The sequence below is a fragment of the Calliopsis andreniformis genome, chromosome 10, assembly GCF_051401765.1.
Source record: "Calliopsis andreniformis isolate RMS-2024a chromosome 10, iyCalAndr_principal, whole genome shotgun sequence".
NCBI classification, from domain to species: domain Eukaryota; kingdom Metazoa; phylum Arthropoda; class Insecta; order Hymenoptera; family Andrenidae; genus Calliopsis; species Calliopsis andreniformis.
This window is the reverse complement of record NC_135071.1, coordinates 9,174,380-9,188,078: the sequence shown is the minus strand read 5'-3', so window position 1 is coordinate 9,188,078 and position 13,699 is coordinate 9,174,380. Positions and strand designations below refer to the sequence as shown.

Genomic DNA, 13,699 nt, shown 5'->3' with positions numbered 1-13,699 from the left:
GAAATGCGCGCAATTTGGAACTGTGCTGGAGCAACTAAGGCAACAGTCCGATTCCCTGCACCTCAGTAAAGTAATCAGAGGCGGGAAGGACCTCTGGATTACCGGTTTTAAAGGTGCAAATATCACACCCCCTCGGCGACCGTCACGTCGTAAATCCACCGTAAACTCTGTCTTCCAGATTTCTTCGCGCGTTGAAGGCAGGAGAGGTTATGTTCAAACGAGAGGCCATCGTTTACCTTTTAATTTTCGGCAAGACAGACTCTCTACGAAACAGTACCTTTAAATTTATTTTCGTTGCTCGGTTAAGTCTAGAGGCTCACATTCGATGAGTTACATGGGAGATAACAACTACAGAAGAACCTCGATTATCGAAGCACTCATTATCCGAAGTCTTTAGTATCTAAATGTTCTATCGTTAGAATGTTCTGTTATGTATATATTAGATATTTTGTAGTATGTGTGGAGTTCATATAATATTTACATTCCTCCTGTCAAAGTTATCGAAACTAACTATCAAAACAAAATGTTTTAACAATATTTTAATATAGCATATTACTGGTATGGCGTGTTCGGCATCTGAAACACGGTGGAAATGATTTGTGACAGTATATTGAAGAGAAATCGATAGAAATGTACTTTGTCAGAGATAATACTTTATATTCCAAGTGCTCACAAAACTATAATAATGTCGTAAAAATGTAAACGGGTGGTGCTATCGGTTAAAATAAAATGTGAAATTATTGAGAAGTTGAAAAATGACATAGCATAGGAATATGATATTAATAAATCAACGATTACTGATATAAAAACTAAAGAGCAACCAACTGAAAATTACTTACAGAATACTAGTACTTATTGGATGCTAGTACTTCTCAAAAAAGTTTCAAACTGGCAGAAAATAATGGTTTGGGAAAAGTAAATGACCCAGTTGTCAACCATGTCCCAATACCTGATCACTAACACTAATTTTATTTAATTTTGAGATTACATTCTAATGTACCTAATAAAAAACTAAAACCAGTATCAGAAAATAGTACCCATATTTAGCTACTGGGACGCAATTAAAAACTAAGGACATACATTTGTAGGTGTTCCACTTCCTAGGACATTTGACATCTTGAGCATCCAAGTACTGGGATATTTACCTAACTGCTCTTTACCAGTGGTTTCTGCAATCCGAAAATAAGGTATATTTATACCAGAACCAATAATATGCAAGGAAGCCTTTTTTAAATGCAATGAAATTAAATGAAAAAATAAATTTAGTGTAGGGAAAACTGTTCTATTATCAAAACACATTTGTTTCCTTATTAGTTCCGATAATAATCGATGTTCTACTATACGTTTGTCTATTAAACTGTTTGATCTTGATATTCGAATTTCCAAGAGTTCAGTTTCAGGAGTAAAAATGTTCGAGGTCATACGTTCTGCCAACTACGTATCGTAAGGAATCGAACAATTTCGATTAGGATACTACATACATCGCCGTGTGAATCGTGTTTCGACGCAGGTGATCTATCGTCCTTCCAACTCGACGCTCGATTCGGCTGTCGAACTTTTCCCGTTTCCTTTTCGCCAGGTTACAAAGGCATTTTCAGTTGTATCTGTTTTCTCTGCCTGCTGTGTCTCATTTTTCTTGCTCTCGTTTGCTACCATCTTTCGCGCGGTCCATAACAGATAACAAGATAGTATCGTGCCGGGAAATATCTCACGGTGGAAAAAATTGTCTAGAAGTATTCACGAGGACAAACAGGGAAACAAAGGAAAATAAATGGAGAAGGCAAGAAGTCACTCTCGTTATTTCTAGACAGCTGCTAAAAGTAACACAGAAGGTATAATGGTGAAATCTAATATGCATATGCCACTGTGTGAGTGAGCTCTATGCAGATACAAGCAGACTTGGAAATTACTTGATTAATATTTGAGGTATCAAGATTTCTCTAACGCATTCCGATTTCTATGTTGATTTATACCAGTTCACGCATGTTGCAACCTTAAATTCAATTTCGTGCTCCTAATTTGGCAATAGATTGGTGGATTTCATAGAACATGAGAGTACTTGTCAGGTAATAACTGGATTCGCGGAACGGTGCTCGTATTTGATACAACAATATACGTAGGTAATTCGGACGCAAAGGTACCTACTAATAAACAGCTGGCTCGTTAGAATGCGAAAATTCGTTAGAACGAGAATAGTGTCGGAGTACATGCAATTTCACATTTGACATGAAGATGATATTATAGAACGTTAATGTTATTACAAAACTTCGTCTCTTTACAATAGTACTTATAGCAACGAATGTTAAATAGTATTTATGTTATGAAACCGATTGATAGCAAAGCGACCATTTTTGTTCTATTGTGCAGCTTCGAATTGTGTAGTGCACTGAAATGCAAAGGACTTTGATTTATTTACGACGTCAAGGGAAGCTCACACTTGCTAATTAACTGACAGCTCATAATTGTCACCTGAGCTTTCTCCTTAACCAGGAAATTAAGCGTCGTAGATATAGTGTGTACATATACACACATTATATGAACACATAGGTCAGCAATCAGTTAACGGAACAAAGCATTTAACCTAGTTTAATAAAAATCTTCACTTAACCCTAGCAGAAATTGATTATAATTGCAACTTCGTCAAAATAAAATAAGAATAAAATACTTCTAGAAAAACTGAAAATTATATGCACTGTCAATCCATTTCACAGGATAGAAATTGTTTTCTTTTCGGACACTGGTTATATAGATTTGGAACGAAATTAATAGTATCTACCTATATGCAAAATTTCTTCAATTTTAACGGTAGGTCAAAAGGTTGAAGGATTTAAAACTTAACAGCTAAACGTACAATGGTTGAAACTTCAAAGAACGCTGTAAAAATCCTTCACGTTAACATTTCATCGTTTTCCATCATGGAAGCCGTCTTTTGAAAAGATTTAACTAACTGCTGGTTTACAATTTTTATTCAAGTAAAGATCTACATAAATTGGAATCTTAATTTTTCAGAATTAACTCTGGATAATGTTCCCATATTTTTATTGCGTTTCTTTAAATCCTTATCGCTGCCATTATTCATCAAGCCACCCAAAACATTTGAATTCCAGCCACGGTCCAGTAAATCGTATAATCAACCCCCTTTGTTCCTGTCATGGACAATACCTGTTTAATTGCTCATCAGTGGAGGAAAAGGAGCTCGAAGACTCGCGGTTGTCGTTTAACAAAAACGTTTTTGTCGATAGAACAAAGGCATGAGAGCCATTACGTGCGTGCATGGCTGCATGATAGAGGCGTTAATCGCGATGCTTCGGCATCTGCTTTTCGAACAGCGCTGCACGGAGATCCGAGTGATCCACAAACGATACAATCGCGCGGTCACAGTCACGTTTTAATCATTTATTTGTCGAGTCGGTGCGCAAACGACGAAGCATTTGTGCGGCGAAAATAAACGGTTTGGACGTATTTATAAATCTAATTTATTCTACAACACGTAAAAAAGGAACCTCTTTCCCTCCCTATCTCTCTGCGGCCGTAGCTTTGAATATTTTCGAACGAACAAACATTCCGATTAGATCCTCCCTCTCGGCCATTCAGCAAGCGCCTACAGGCAAAGTAGTAGTAACGAGAATTCGCTGGACTTAACACCGACAAACCACCTTTGTGCGTTTATTTGCTCCTATGCTCGCAGCACATTGCGTGAGATTCGAAATCCAGGGTAATGATTCTGCATGTAACTTACTGGGAAGGAAACGCAAACAGCTTTGTAATTTAACTTTGAACAATTTCCCGCCCTCAGTTTTTCACGGATAGGATATTTTGCGAATGCAATAAAATGATTGCGAAGCGCAATAGATTTCATCGTGGGCTCAGAATTACTGCAGAAACCGCTGGTTCCGAAACTGTATATTTTTGTTGAAAATAAAAGTTGCTCTCGTCTATCTGGCACATGTTGGATTTCTCGACACGCTACATTCGAGAGTAATGAAACACGAGACAGTGTTATACGAGAAACTCCTTTCAAATATTGTTTTTGAATTTTCGATGCTTCTATTTTCCATGATATGCAACTATTAAGTTTCCATTTCGATTTTGGTACTTGGGCAACGCCAGAGGGAACCTAACGCTTTTTGGTCGCATAACGAATTTAAGGTGATGAATATTCAAGGGGGATATGAAATTACAAGTGCCGACGCAACAAAGTTCTAATTAACGCCGCGAACTCTTTTGTTTGAGGAAACATCGTTCATCTAAAAATTCTCTGCCTGTTTTTCTGCAATTACTCGGCGGGTCCGAGCTACTCCTAAAAATTGAATTGAGAGAGGTGGCTGCGGCTACGCAGAAAGGAAGGAACAAAGCAGGACCACCATTTTTCGGCTGCCTGCTGGATTAAGAAATATCCCATTTGCGTTCGATAATAATAAATTTGTTATATCATATTTGAAGTAGAATATGTATAGTGCTGTATTAAAAATATTGGTTGGATTTGTTTAATTCAGCACCGAATGAAAAGTCCACAATTTCTACTAACGATTCTCCTTGTGGGAATATCCAGTCCATTCGCAGCATGAAACTTGTAACTTACATATTTTATCTGTGATAAAGTGCTTTCGCCTTGTACTCTACGGCAGCCCGCTTTAAATCTATTAAGAACCTATTCTTTTTTCCTCTTATAATTCCAGACGTTATTCCTTATCCACATAAAAGCCTAGAAAATAAAAATCTCGTTCATGCTAGAAAACACGACTGTTTCACTAATTAATAAATATTCTTTTTCTGAGAAATATCTTTTAAAACCAAAATTCCTTTGTGCAAAATGACAACTAGCATAATAATTACTGTAATTTTCCAATAATTCCATCTCATAAAAATGTTTGAACTATTTTTACATAAATATGTAGAAAGAACTTAAGAAATAGCACTCCCCTGCAGTTTTCTGCTTGAAAATCCTTGTAAATGAAAAATGTTGACCTTAATTGCAATCCGAATTTACAACTTCAATTAGAGTATCTGTAATTTGAAAGAAAAGTTTCCCGCAGTAAACCCATTTCAGAGTTGATTTACTACCTGCCGTTCAATGTGTTCTCCTAACGCACCGGTTACAGCGTGGTTCGAACCCGATAACGAATTTTTTAGTCCGATTGTCTGGTCTCTGCGCGGAGGCTTCGAACGGTCATTCGATTCACGCATGAAAATTAAACCACGCCATGGTAATCGTCTGCCGAAATGGTCCTTTTTTAATTCTAGTTTCGACGCTGGCCGATGGAGTAAAGCTGCCAACGCAATCACGGTAAAAAGTACGTTCTGGCGAGCAGAGTACAATGTAACGCTGGAAAAGGGTGAATTCCGGGGAGCGTAGGATAGTGGAAGCACGGGACAGGATAAACGAAGCAGATTCAGATTGATGCAGGATGCAGAGCTGCTTTCGAATGAGCGGGCTGCTGTAAACAAAGAGGATAATGGCCAAAGAAAAATTTTCTTGTTAACGATTATAAATTATTTTGCGCTGCACGCTTCGTGGTTGTCTTTTGCGATTCCTGCTTTGAACGGTATAATTACTTTTTTTTATTCCCTTAGGTAGTGACTTAATTTTATAGCGTGTTTTTTTATTATTTATTACCAATAAACAGAGAGAAAACAGCGCCCGGAGTAAAACGTACAACTTCGGTGGGTACAAAAGTGTCGAAAGTTTAAGCATTCGGAATCACATTAACCGAACTAGTAAAAAGGTTCAATCTTGGACAGTACCTGTTGCAGTTGTAAAAATGTACGTGCAAATCTAAATATTCGCGAAGAAGAATAGATATTTACAGCCTCTTGAAAAAACGGACAGCATATAATTCTGTTAATTAGTTTGAATAAATGTAATGTCAGACTCGTCAAATATACCTAATTGATCAAGTGTATCGAGAGATAGTTCGATATTCTCACTATTTTGCAATATAGAAATACATAATTGAATGAAGGATAAATAAAATGCGGTTTAGATTTTTATTATGGTAATGCCCGCTGTTCAGTGGCGCGAGACCTACAAATTGGATAGTTCCACTGCAAACGGATATCATATATAAATCTATTACTATTGGGGGCAGGCTTGAATCGATGGTACTCGTGTGGTATCACATATCTCGTATGCCTTTTCATTTCGAACTGAATTCACTTTGATCCAGGCCAAAAGCAATTTTACAAATACAAAGAATTCCCAGCGAAATGAGTCCACGATCATCCTGGAAATGGAAGACGAAGCAAGCGAGTCCAAATTGCTGCAGCAGCCTAGCCTATTTCCACGCAAACTGTCTACCATTTGCGCCACACTGCAAACAGTGCATGAATCTAATGACAATTTTCTTCATTAGTTTCTTTCGTTCCTCTTTCAATCTTCCTTTTTTGCGCAATCGTGTAATCGAAAATACCTGATTACCCACCGAAGAATATTTAATTTATTGTAAATGATTTCATCGCAAAGGGTTTCCTTAGAAGAAGCTAGCTTTGATGAGGGTATGTGTACTCGTGGTTGTAGAATTGCTTTTTTTATGTCAAAGGAACAGGCTCTTTTGTTCAAAATAAATTATTTTATCGTAGGCAGTCTATCTTATCAGATCAAAGGATGTCATTTAAAAGAGCGTGCAGTTATGCTTTCGGCGTATTCATAACATTTCGAGATGGTTAAGATTGCGGAACCGTGGGTATAGCATTGCTGTATTTAGATTATTAGGTTGATAGCAATAATTACTCTAGGGGTTTTGCTAGATGCTGAATGATAAAGTTAATTAGATTTGCAATAAGAACTAAACAGCACTATATCTTGGGAGTTAGGTATTTAAATTACCAATGTGGTTATCATTATACATAAGTTAGTATTTATAACTGTCGCGTCAGTAATTTTATAGAATATTCTTGTTTTTTCAACCGAAGCAAAATGAAAGAAATTTGTGATTGACAATTACCAAAAAATCCACTTATATTTATCTTCAGTTTTTGCTTCAATTAATGAAGACTAACTTAAGGAGGTGTCATTGAGTCATTTAAAATTAAAAGTCTAATCATCACTCAAATAGGTTGAAAATGCAGCATCATCCTTGATTTACAATTTGAAAAAATAATCTGTTAATGTCTACTACTATCCAAAAGCAAGTAAAGCTCAGTTGCATAAGTTATTCAAAAGGACTTCGTCTTTGATTCGACGTGACTCCTGCTAGAGCGCCACGATCTATTAAAACTAAACATAAAGAGACACATAGAGTGTGTTCAGTTTATCGGTTTCCTTTCAACCTTGGCCCCAAAGGACTCTTTGTGAAAAGTCTGTGGTCGTAGTCAGTCAAAGACGGGAGGCCGAACTGTATGCATTTCACTAAATGTGAGCATTTAAAGGCTTCCTTCTTCTAAAATACTTGATATAGAAGTTCCTTTACTGCGTGTTTTATGTAATAGTTATTACTTATTTACTCAATAACTATTACTTAACCTATATTCTATATTAGTAAACTAAAGTTACAATAACTACTATTTCAACCTGATCAGTGTCCCAATATCCGAACGCTTAAGATGACAAATGTCTCAGTAATGTCTCCATTTTATCATTATATTTTTTGTTTTTTACTAGCAGTGGGTACTGGTTTTGTACTAGAATTTAAGTTTAAAATTAAATAAAACTGGTCACAATATCCAGATATCCGAACATAGTCGACTACTACGACATTTACTTTACTCTGAGTGACCTGCCAGCATTTCTTTTTACCAGTTACACCAAACACAACTGAAAACTCGTCTTGTTACCCCGGACTAACCTTTTTCTTCTAAAAAGAGCGACATAGATAACTCACAGCCTGAACCCTTCGAGTGTGTCGTAAATCTCGGTATTTAGCACGTCACCAAATAAAGGAGTCTCCGCGTGTACTCTGTGGTATTCGTCTCTAACTCGATCAGGCCGGGTTAGCAACAGTTATGCAGCTAGTTCAATGCAGGAAATACGTCATAGTGAAAACATCGGGGTCGGAGTGCAAGTGTGTAAACTGAAACACGCGTATGAACGTCCCGTGGATATATGGAGGAGAAGGAATGACGAAGGGGAAATCGGTGGTGGCGCACAAGTGAGAGGGCATCGATAGACTGACCGAGTGGCTTTGACCCGCCAATTCAGCATCACCCATACGGGCACTCAACCGCAAATCGAGTTCCGACCGTAGGGCGGAATAAAATCGACCTCATCCCTCGAGTAACCCTTCCCCTGACCCTTTCCCCCCTGCATCTAACTGGAGACCCTCCAGCCCGATTCGCATGTATGTGAACCCAGTAAGACATTACTCGCGAGGGACACGTTTATTCGGCGCGCAGGGAGAGAACGGTAGCTGGAAGAGGTGAACAGAAGCGAAAGTCAGGTTGGCTTTAATGTGCATGGTCGAATGGAAAGGTCTGATTGTGGGATATCTAGATATATGCTTCTGGATTCACTTCAGCCGAGGAAAAATAGAATTTAGGTTCTTCCGTATTCCCCCATGCAGGGCTTGCTTGGTTTAAGTTCGTTTACATGCAGGGATGGTATGAAACCTGTCATCTGGTGATATCACGAGATAGAAAGGAATCTTTTCGAATGAGGTGAGGATTTTTAATAATCACTGTTTGCTGGCGCAATCTCTACTGCATTTGAAAAGTTTCTTTTCTAGCTTGTGCTGACACTGGACACCAGGTTTCATACCATTCCTGTTTACATATGAGTCGGTGAATTGAAGAATAGTACAAATTCAAAACTAGCCATTTTTAAATAATTTTACGTCTATTCGAACTCCAGAGCCATAGAAGGCAAGTGGAATTAATATACTTTGGGATTTAAATACGTAAAATGCACACAAGATCAAAATCTTTAGATCAAATATCTAAAAATATTGTTCTCAGACTTCATATGCAGATTCATATGCAGTATGATACTTTTATATATTGTGATGCATGAAAGTTCCTAATTAGACCATCCTAGTTAGGAAATGGATGAGGAATAATAAATATTGTTCCGAATGTATATGTTGATATTTTACACAAGAAGCATATTTTGAAGGTCTTTTGAGTTTTCAATTAGTGAATTGTAGATATAACAAGCCTTTATCACAATGAAACCCCTCAATCTTTCTAAGACTAATTTTCGTTTAGTCACGGTAGACGTAAACAATTTAAATAATTTCTGTACAAATTGATGATAATTGACTCTGGTTTTGTAAATTTAAAGCAATGTTTAGACCATAATCTGAAAATTATATCTTAATTTCAACAGTCACAATATCCAATGTTAACAAAAGCGTAGAGAGTTATAAAACGCTTATTCAAAGATCGACTGAAGGCTTTTGATTTTCATTGCCGACGCCAGGGAGTCTGAATGCACTTCTACCGCTATCTTGTAATTTCATTTTAATCAGAGATCATGTTATCGATGTGCTCATTTACGTTATCGTTCCCCAGTTTATTACTACGTCCCTTTACACATGCAACTGCATCGACCATCCAGTAACATTCCCTTCGCCCTCGATTCGAGTCGTATTCCTGTCTTTATGAACAAGTGCGTATACAATATAGGAAAATTTATGCATGAACAGACATAACCTTAGTACGCGTTGTTAGGCGCAGCTTAAGGAAGACTATTGTTGCGTTAAGTATTACTACAGGGGGGAAGGGGTGAAACTTGTCGCGTAAGCGGAATGCGAGTGCAAGAGGGATGGATTTACCGCTTTGAAACGCAATTATGTACACGCGAACACGAATTTCCGGGTGTGGATTACAGCACCGATTGATTATCCCGTTCGACGGTACTTCGTTTCACAAATTACTAAAAAAGACTTCCTGAGGCAAACATTACTGGTCAATGATAGTCTACACAATTAGGCAAGTAGTATGAGTAAATAATATTCTTGTACAAATACATTCTAATGTATATTAACTCTTTTAATTCCCGTGAACCAATATATTGACTGTTTGGAAAAATACTAATAATTACATGAAAATGAACCCTTGTTGGGATAGTAAGCCCGTGTATATTTAGTTTCTCTTAAATCAAATTTCATTGTAATTAATAGAAATTTGCTGCGTGCATACAAACCCGTATGTATAATTCGATATACGTAGTGATTTAATTTGACGTTTAATTACGATATGCACATTACGTTTATCATCAAATTTTCTACCAAACGTATTGCAATGAGCAGAATTTGAGAATATATTACTAAACAATTGTAGTTATAATAAGGCGTGAACGATTTAATGAGTATACAGGTATAAATTGTACCGAAGAAAACATGTCTCTCCACGCGTTAATTAATACTTTTCTCGCTCGAATTCTCTCCTCGAAACAAACACAGGGTCACGCGAGACAAACGCGTGGAATTCCAGATTTTACGGATGTGAAGCAACACGCATGACCTGACGCTGTATCAGGTGGCACGGGGTCACTGTGTCACCGACTTGCACAAATTATAGGTGCATACAAAAGTGAACTTTAGTTTTCTCGTACATTTTGAATTGACGCGATAATGGCATCGATGCGACCTGTTTCCAGTAAGCACTGTTATTTTACCAGAAATAATTAATACAAACTCAGACTAGTAACCTTAGTAGCTGGGTATGTCGAGTCATTTCTACAGATAAATCAAGTTGCTGTTTTGTAAACAGATAATACATTATAGAATTGTTTTCACAGTATATCCATTGGTTGTGCTCCGTATTGTAAAAATAACTTGAATTTGTAATAAGTAAAAGTCAGGCAAGGTGGATTATCAAAGTTTTCAGTCTCGCGATGATAGTAAAGGAATAGGTTAAAGTTGATGGTACTTTTATTTTGTGCTGTATGTGCATACGAGCAATGCACAGTTTCTTCGTAAGGAACGATGCATAATTCTTTCAAATACAATAGTAGTCTAGCTGTCTCACGATATAATTTATGACCTTTTGAAATTAAGACAATAAAAGTAATAAATCTGTACTCTCTGAAAGTAAAATTATGACTAAGGAGACAAAAGAAGTGGTTCTATAAGATGAAATTTGTTCCTTTTGAATAACCATCTTGGACATATTCTGAAACCAGGCTCGGATAAATACAGAACGGGAGAAAATTTGCTATTACGGCTGTCTTAATTCGGCAAAACCAAAGGATGAAACGAAAATAATCGAAAGCTCTATTTTATGCTCCACAATATATGCACGCAATTCTGAAAGATACACACATCCATGTCACCCTGAATGACACGAGTATTCAAAGAAGTCTCTGTATTTATTCTTTGACCGAAATTCCAATTTCTTTTGTTGCGTGTATCAAAGGGGTGACAATTCTCTGTCTCGTGTTCACATAAAGAAGAAGCACAATAAACTCATGTGACAGAGTTATTTGACATTTACTTTACCTACTTTTTTTTATTTCAATTTGTATTCTTACAAGAATTTACGTGGATCTAAATAGTAAGACAATTGCATTATGGACCATCGATGAATCGTTGACAAATTATTGATAAATATTTGTTTCACGATCTAAACTCGTCACTAGCATGTAATATTACTAGAAATATAACCATATATAATCAGAATATCTTATTTTTTACAGTTCCTCCTGACATCGTGGATTATCAAACGAGCACAGACATGGTAGTACGAGAAGGCAGTAACGTAACTTTACGTTGCATTGCGACAGGGTCACCAGAACCGAGCATCTCCTGGCGGCGAGAAGATAGCCAGTTCATACTGCTGGGGAATGACGAGAAAGGTCAGCCTTAATCCTTGCAGGGACACATTTGGTGTTAATAGTTTACTCGATACTACCTTCACAAGCTTCTGAACCGAGCGATTCGTCGTCAAACTATTATCTCCTGAAACGTAAACCACCCTGCGCATGCAAAATACAATAAACTTTCAGAGCTTGTACATCATACGAACTTTCATTACTACATATTAATACCCTCATTTTACCACGTATCTGATGAAAATGAAATTTTACAGAAGTGTAAGAAGAATGATTATTTCAGAGTAGCTTCATATTTCAAGACAGCTAATACAGTAATTAACCAGTAAAATTCAAAATACTGATATATGGTTTCATTTAATTGTACATTAAATCTGTAAATAATTTGTCCTTATTTTTGTATTAAAGTGATTTGGCACCAAATCAGAAGTAAACGTAGGAACACTCAAAATCGAAATTTTGTTAAAAATGACAATACGTGTTATTGATATGTGAGTATCAATACATACAGCATATCTTGTGGATGTTTGTTATTACAAAACATGACATCTTTAAGACTTCTTTAGAATATCATACAGATGTCTTTAGGAGGACGACTTTAAAACGTTTGTTCTAAGCATTTAGGACGTCTTACAAATAGCGGCAATGTTCTACTAATGTCCTACATACATTTTCCAAACACTTTATGTTATCTCAACACGTTAAATACGAAGTCGATATATGTATCAAATAGAAGACTGGAACCTGTAGTAGGTAGAAAAACGTATGATCCGCCTTTTACGTGTCTAAAGAACAAAGGACATAATTTCAGATGCTTTGACAAAAAGTGGACTAATATAACAATATGAAATAACACGCAACTTAAGAACTATGCATTTTGGGGTATATTCATATTTGAACCTTTTTCGTTGTTTTTGTATCTACAATCTATCCTGCAAAAGTGTTTCACATGTTTCTTATTTTTCACGGGATTTAAGCCAACGTTTTACGCGACACAAAATATCGTGTAACTAAAAAACTAAACAATTCTGGACATATGTTCCTCTGAACTTTTTTCATTGTCTACGTATGTAGAGCATATCCTCTAAAAATATCCCACATGTTTGGAAACACCCTGTACAATACTGCCTGTCCCACACTTTTTCGTTCGATCTTCGACCAATCCGTTTTACAGGTAAAAATAAGAGTAAAATGTTACGTAACAGAAGGTCCATAAATACTTGAAGAGTTAATCATAAGATATTTACTTAGTTTTGATATTTCATCGATATCTCAATTTCAATAAATGGATTGAAGGCATCGAAATATCCCTGTTAAACTGCGGGAGCTTATCCTGAACCGATTCACGATACAGTAACTGAAGCTGTAGTCTCGAAGGAAGGCAAACATACCGCGTTCGAGCAAGGCCAATAGGTTAGAGGACGGCGATACGTTTGCATAGGAGAGGAAGACCTCGTATATTTGCATTGAAATTGGCAAACACCGAAAGGGTGCTATGCGTACTGTGAGTTTCGCGTGCATGTCTCGTCCGGTTACTATGAACCACTGAATAGCTTAAGATTACTGTTTGTTTAAACCTGGTTTCCTTCCATATTATACGTTTATTTCTTCTGCATATGAAATTTACCACACTATGATAAAAATACTATGATAAAAAGCTGTGTAATACGGAAAAAGTCGACAACTTTCAAAGTTCGTGCTCTGTGTATTATACAGGGTGGACCAAGTAAATATGATCACCTAAATATTTGTATTATTATATGAGACAACTTCTCAAAATAAAGTTGCACTTTTTCAAGGTGTACGTATAATCGCAAAAAAAATTGTTTGCGACATCACTTTTGTACGAAACTTCAAATTAAGTTTCTGTATTTTTTTTAAATAGAATCATATATTTTTTCTATATTTTTACATTTAAATATAAAAATCTCCTAAATATTCAAGCAACAAATAGAGTTATCTTAAACATGCAACATGTCATCTTGAAATCTC

The 13,699-nt window shown here is 36.5% G+C and overlaps 1 protein-coding gene across 1 annotated transcript in view; it reads left to right on the top strand.

Moving 5' to 3' along the window:
- Nucleotides 1-13,699, top strand: part of LOC143184553 (neurotrimin) — a 185,201-nt gene that overhangs the window by 158,391 nt on the left and 13,111 nt on the right. The window contains exon 4 of the mRNA XM_076386872.1: nt 11,573-11,731. Within this exon, the coding sequence (XP_076242987.1) occupies nt 11,573-11,731 (159 nt within the window). The remainder of the gene's footprint in view (nt 1-11,572; nt 11,732-13,699) is intronic.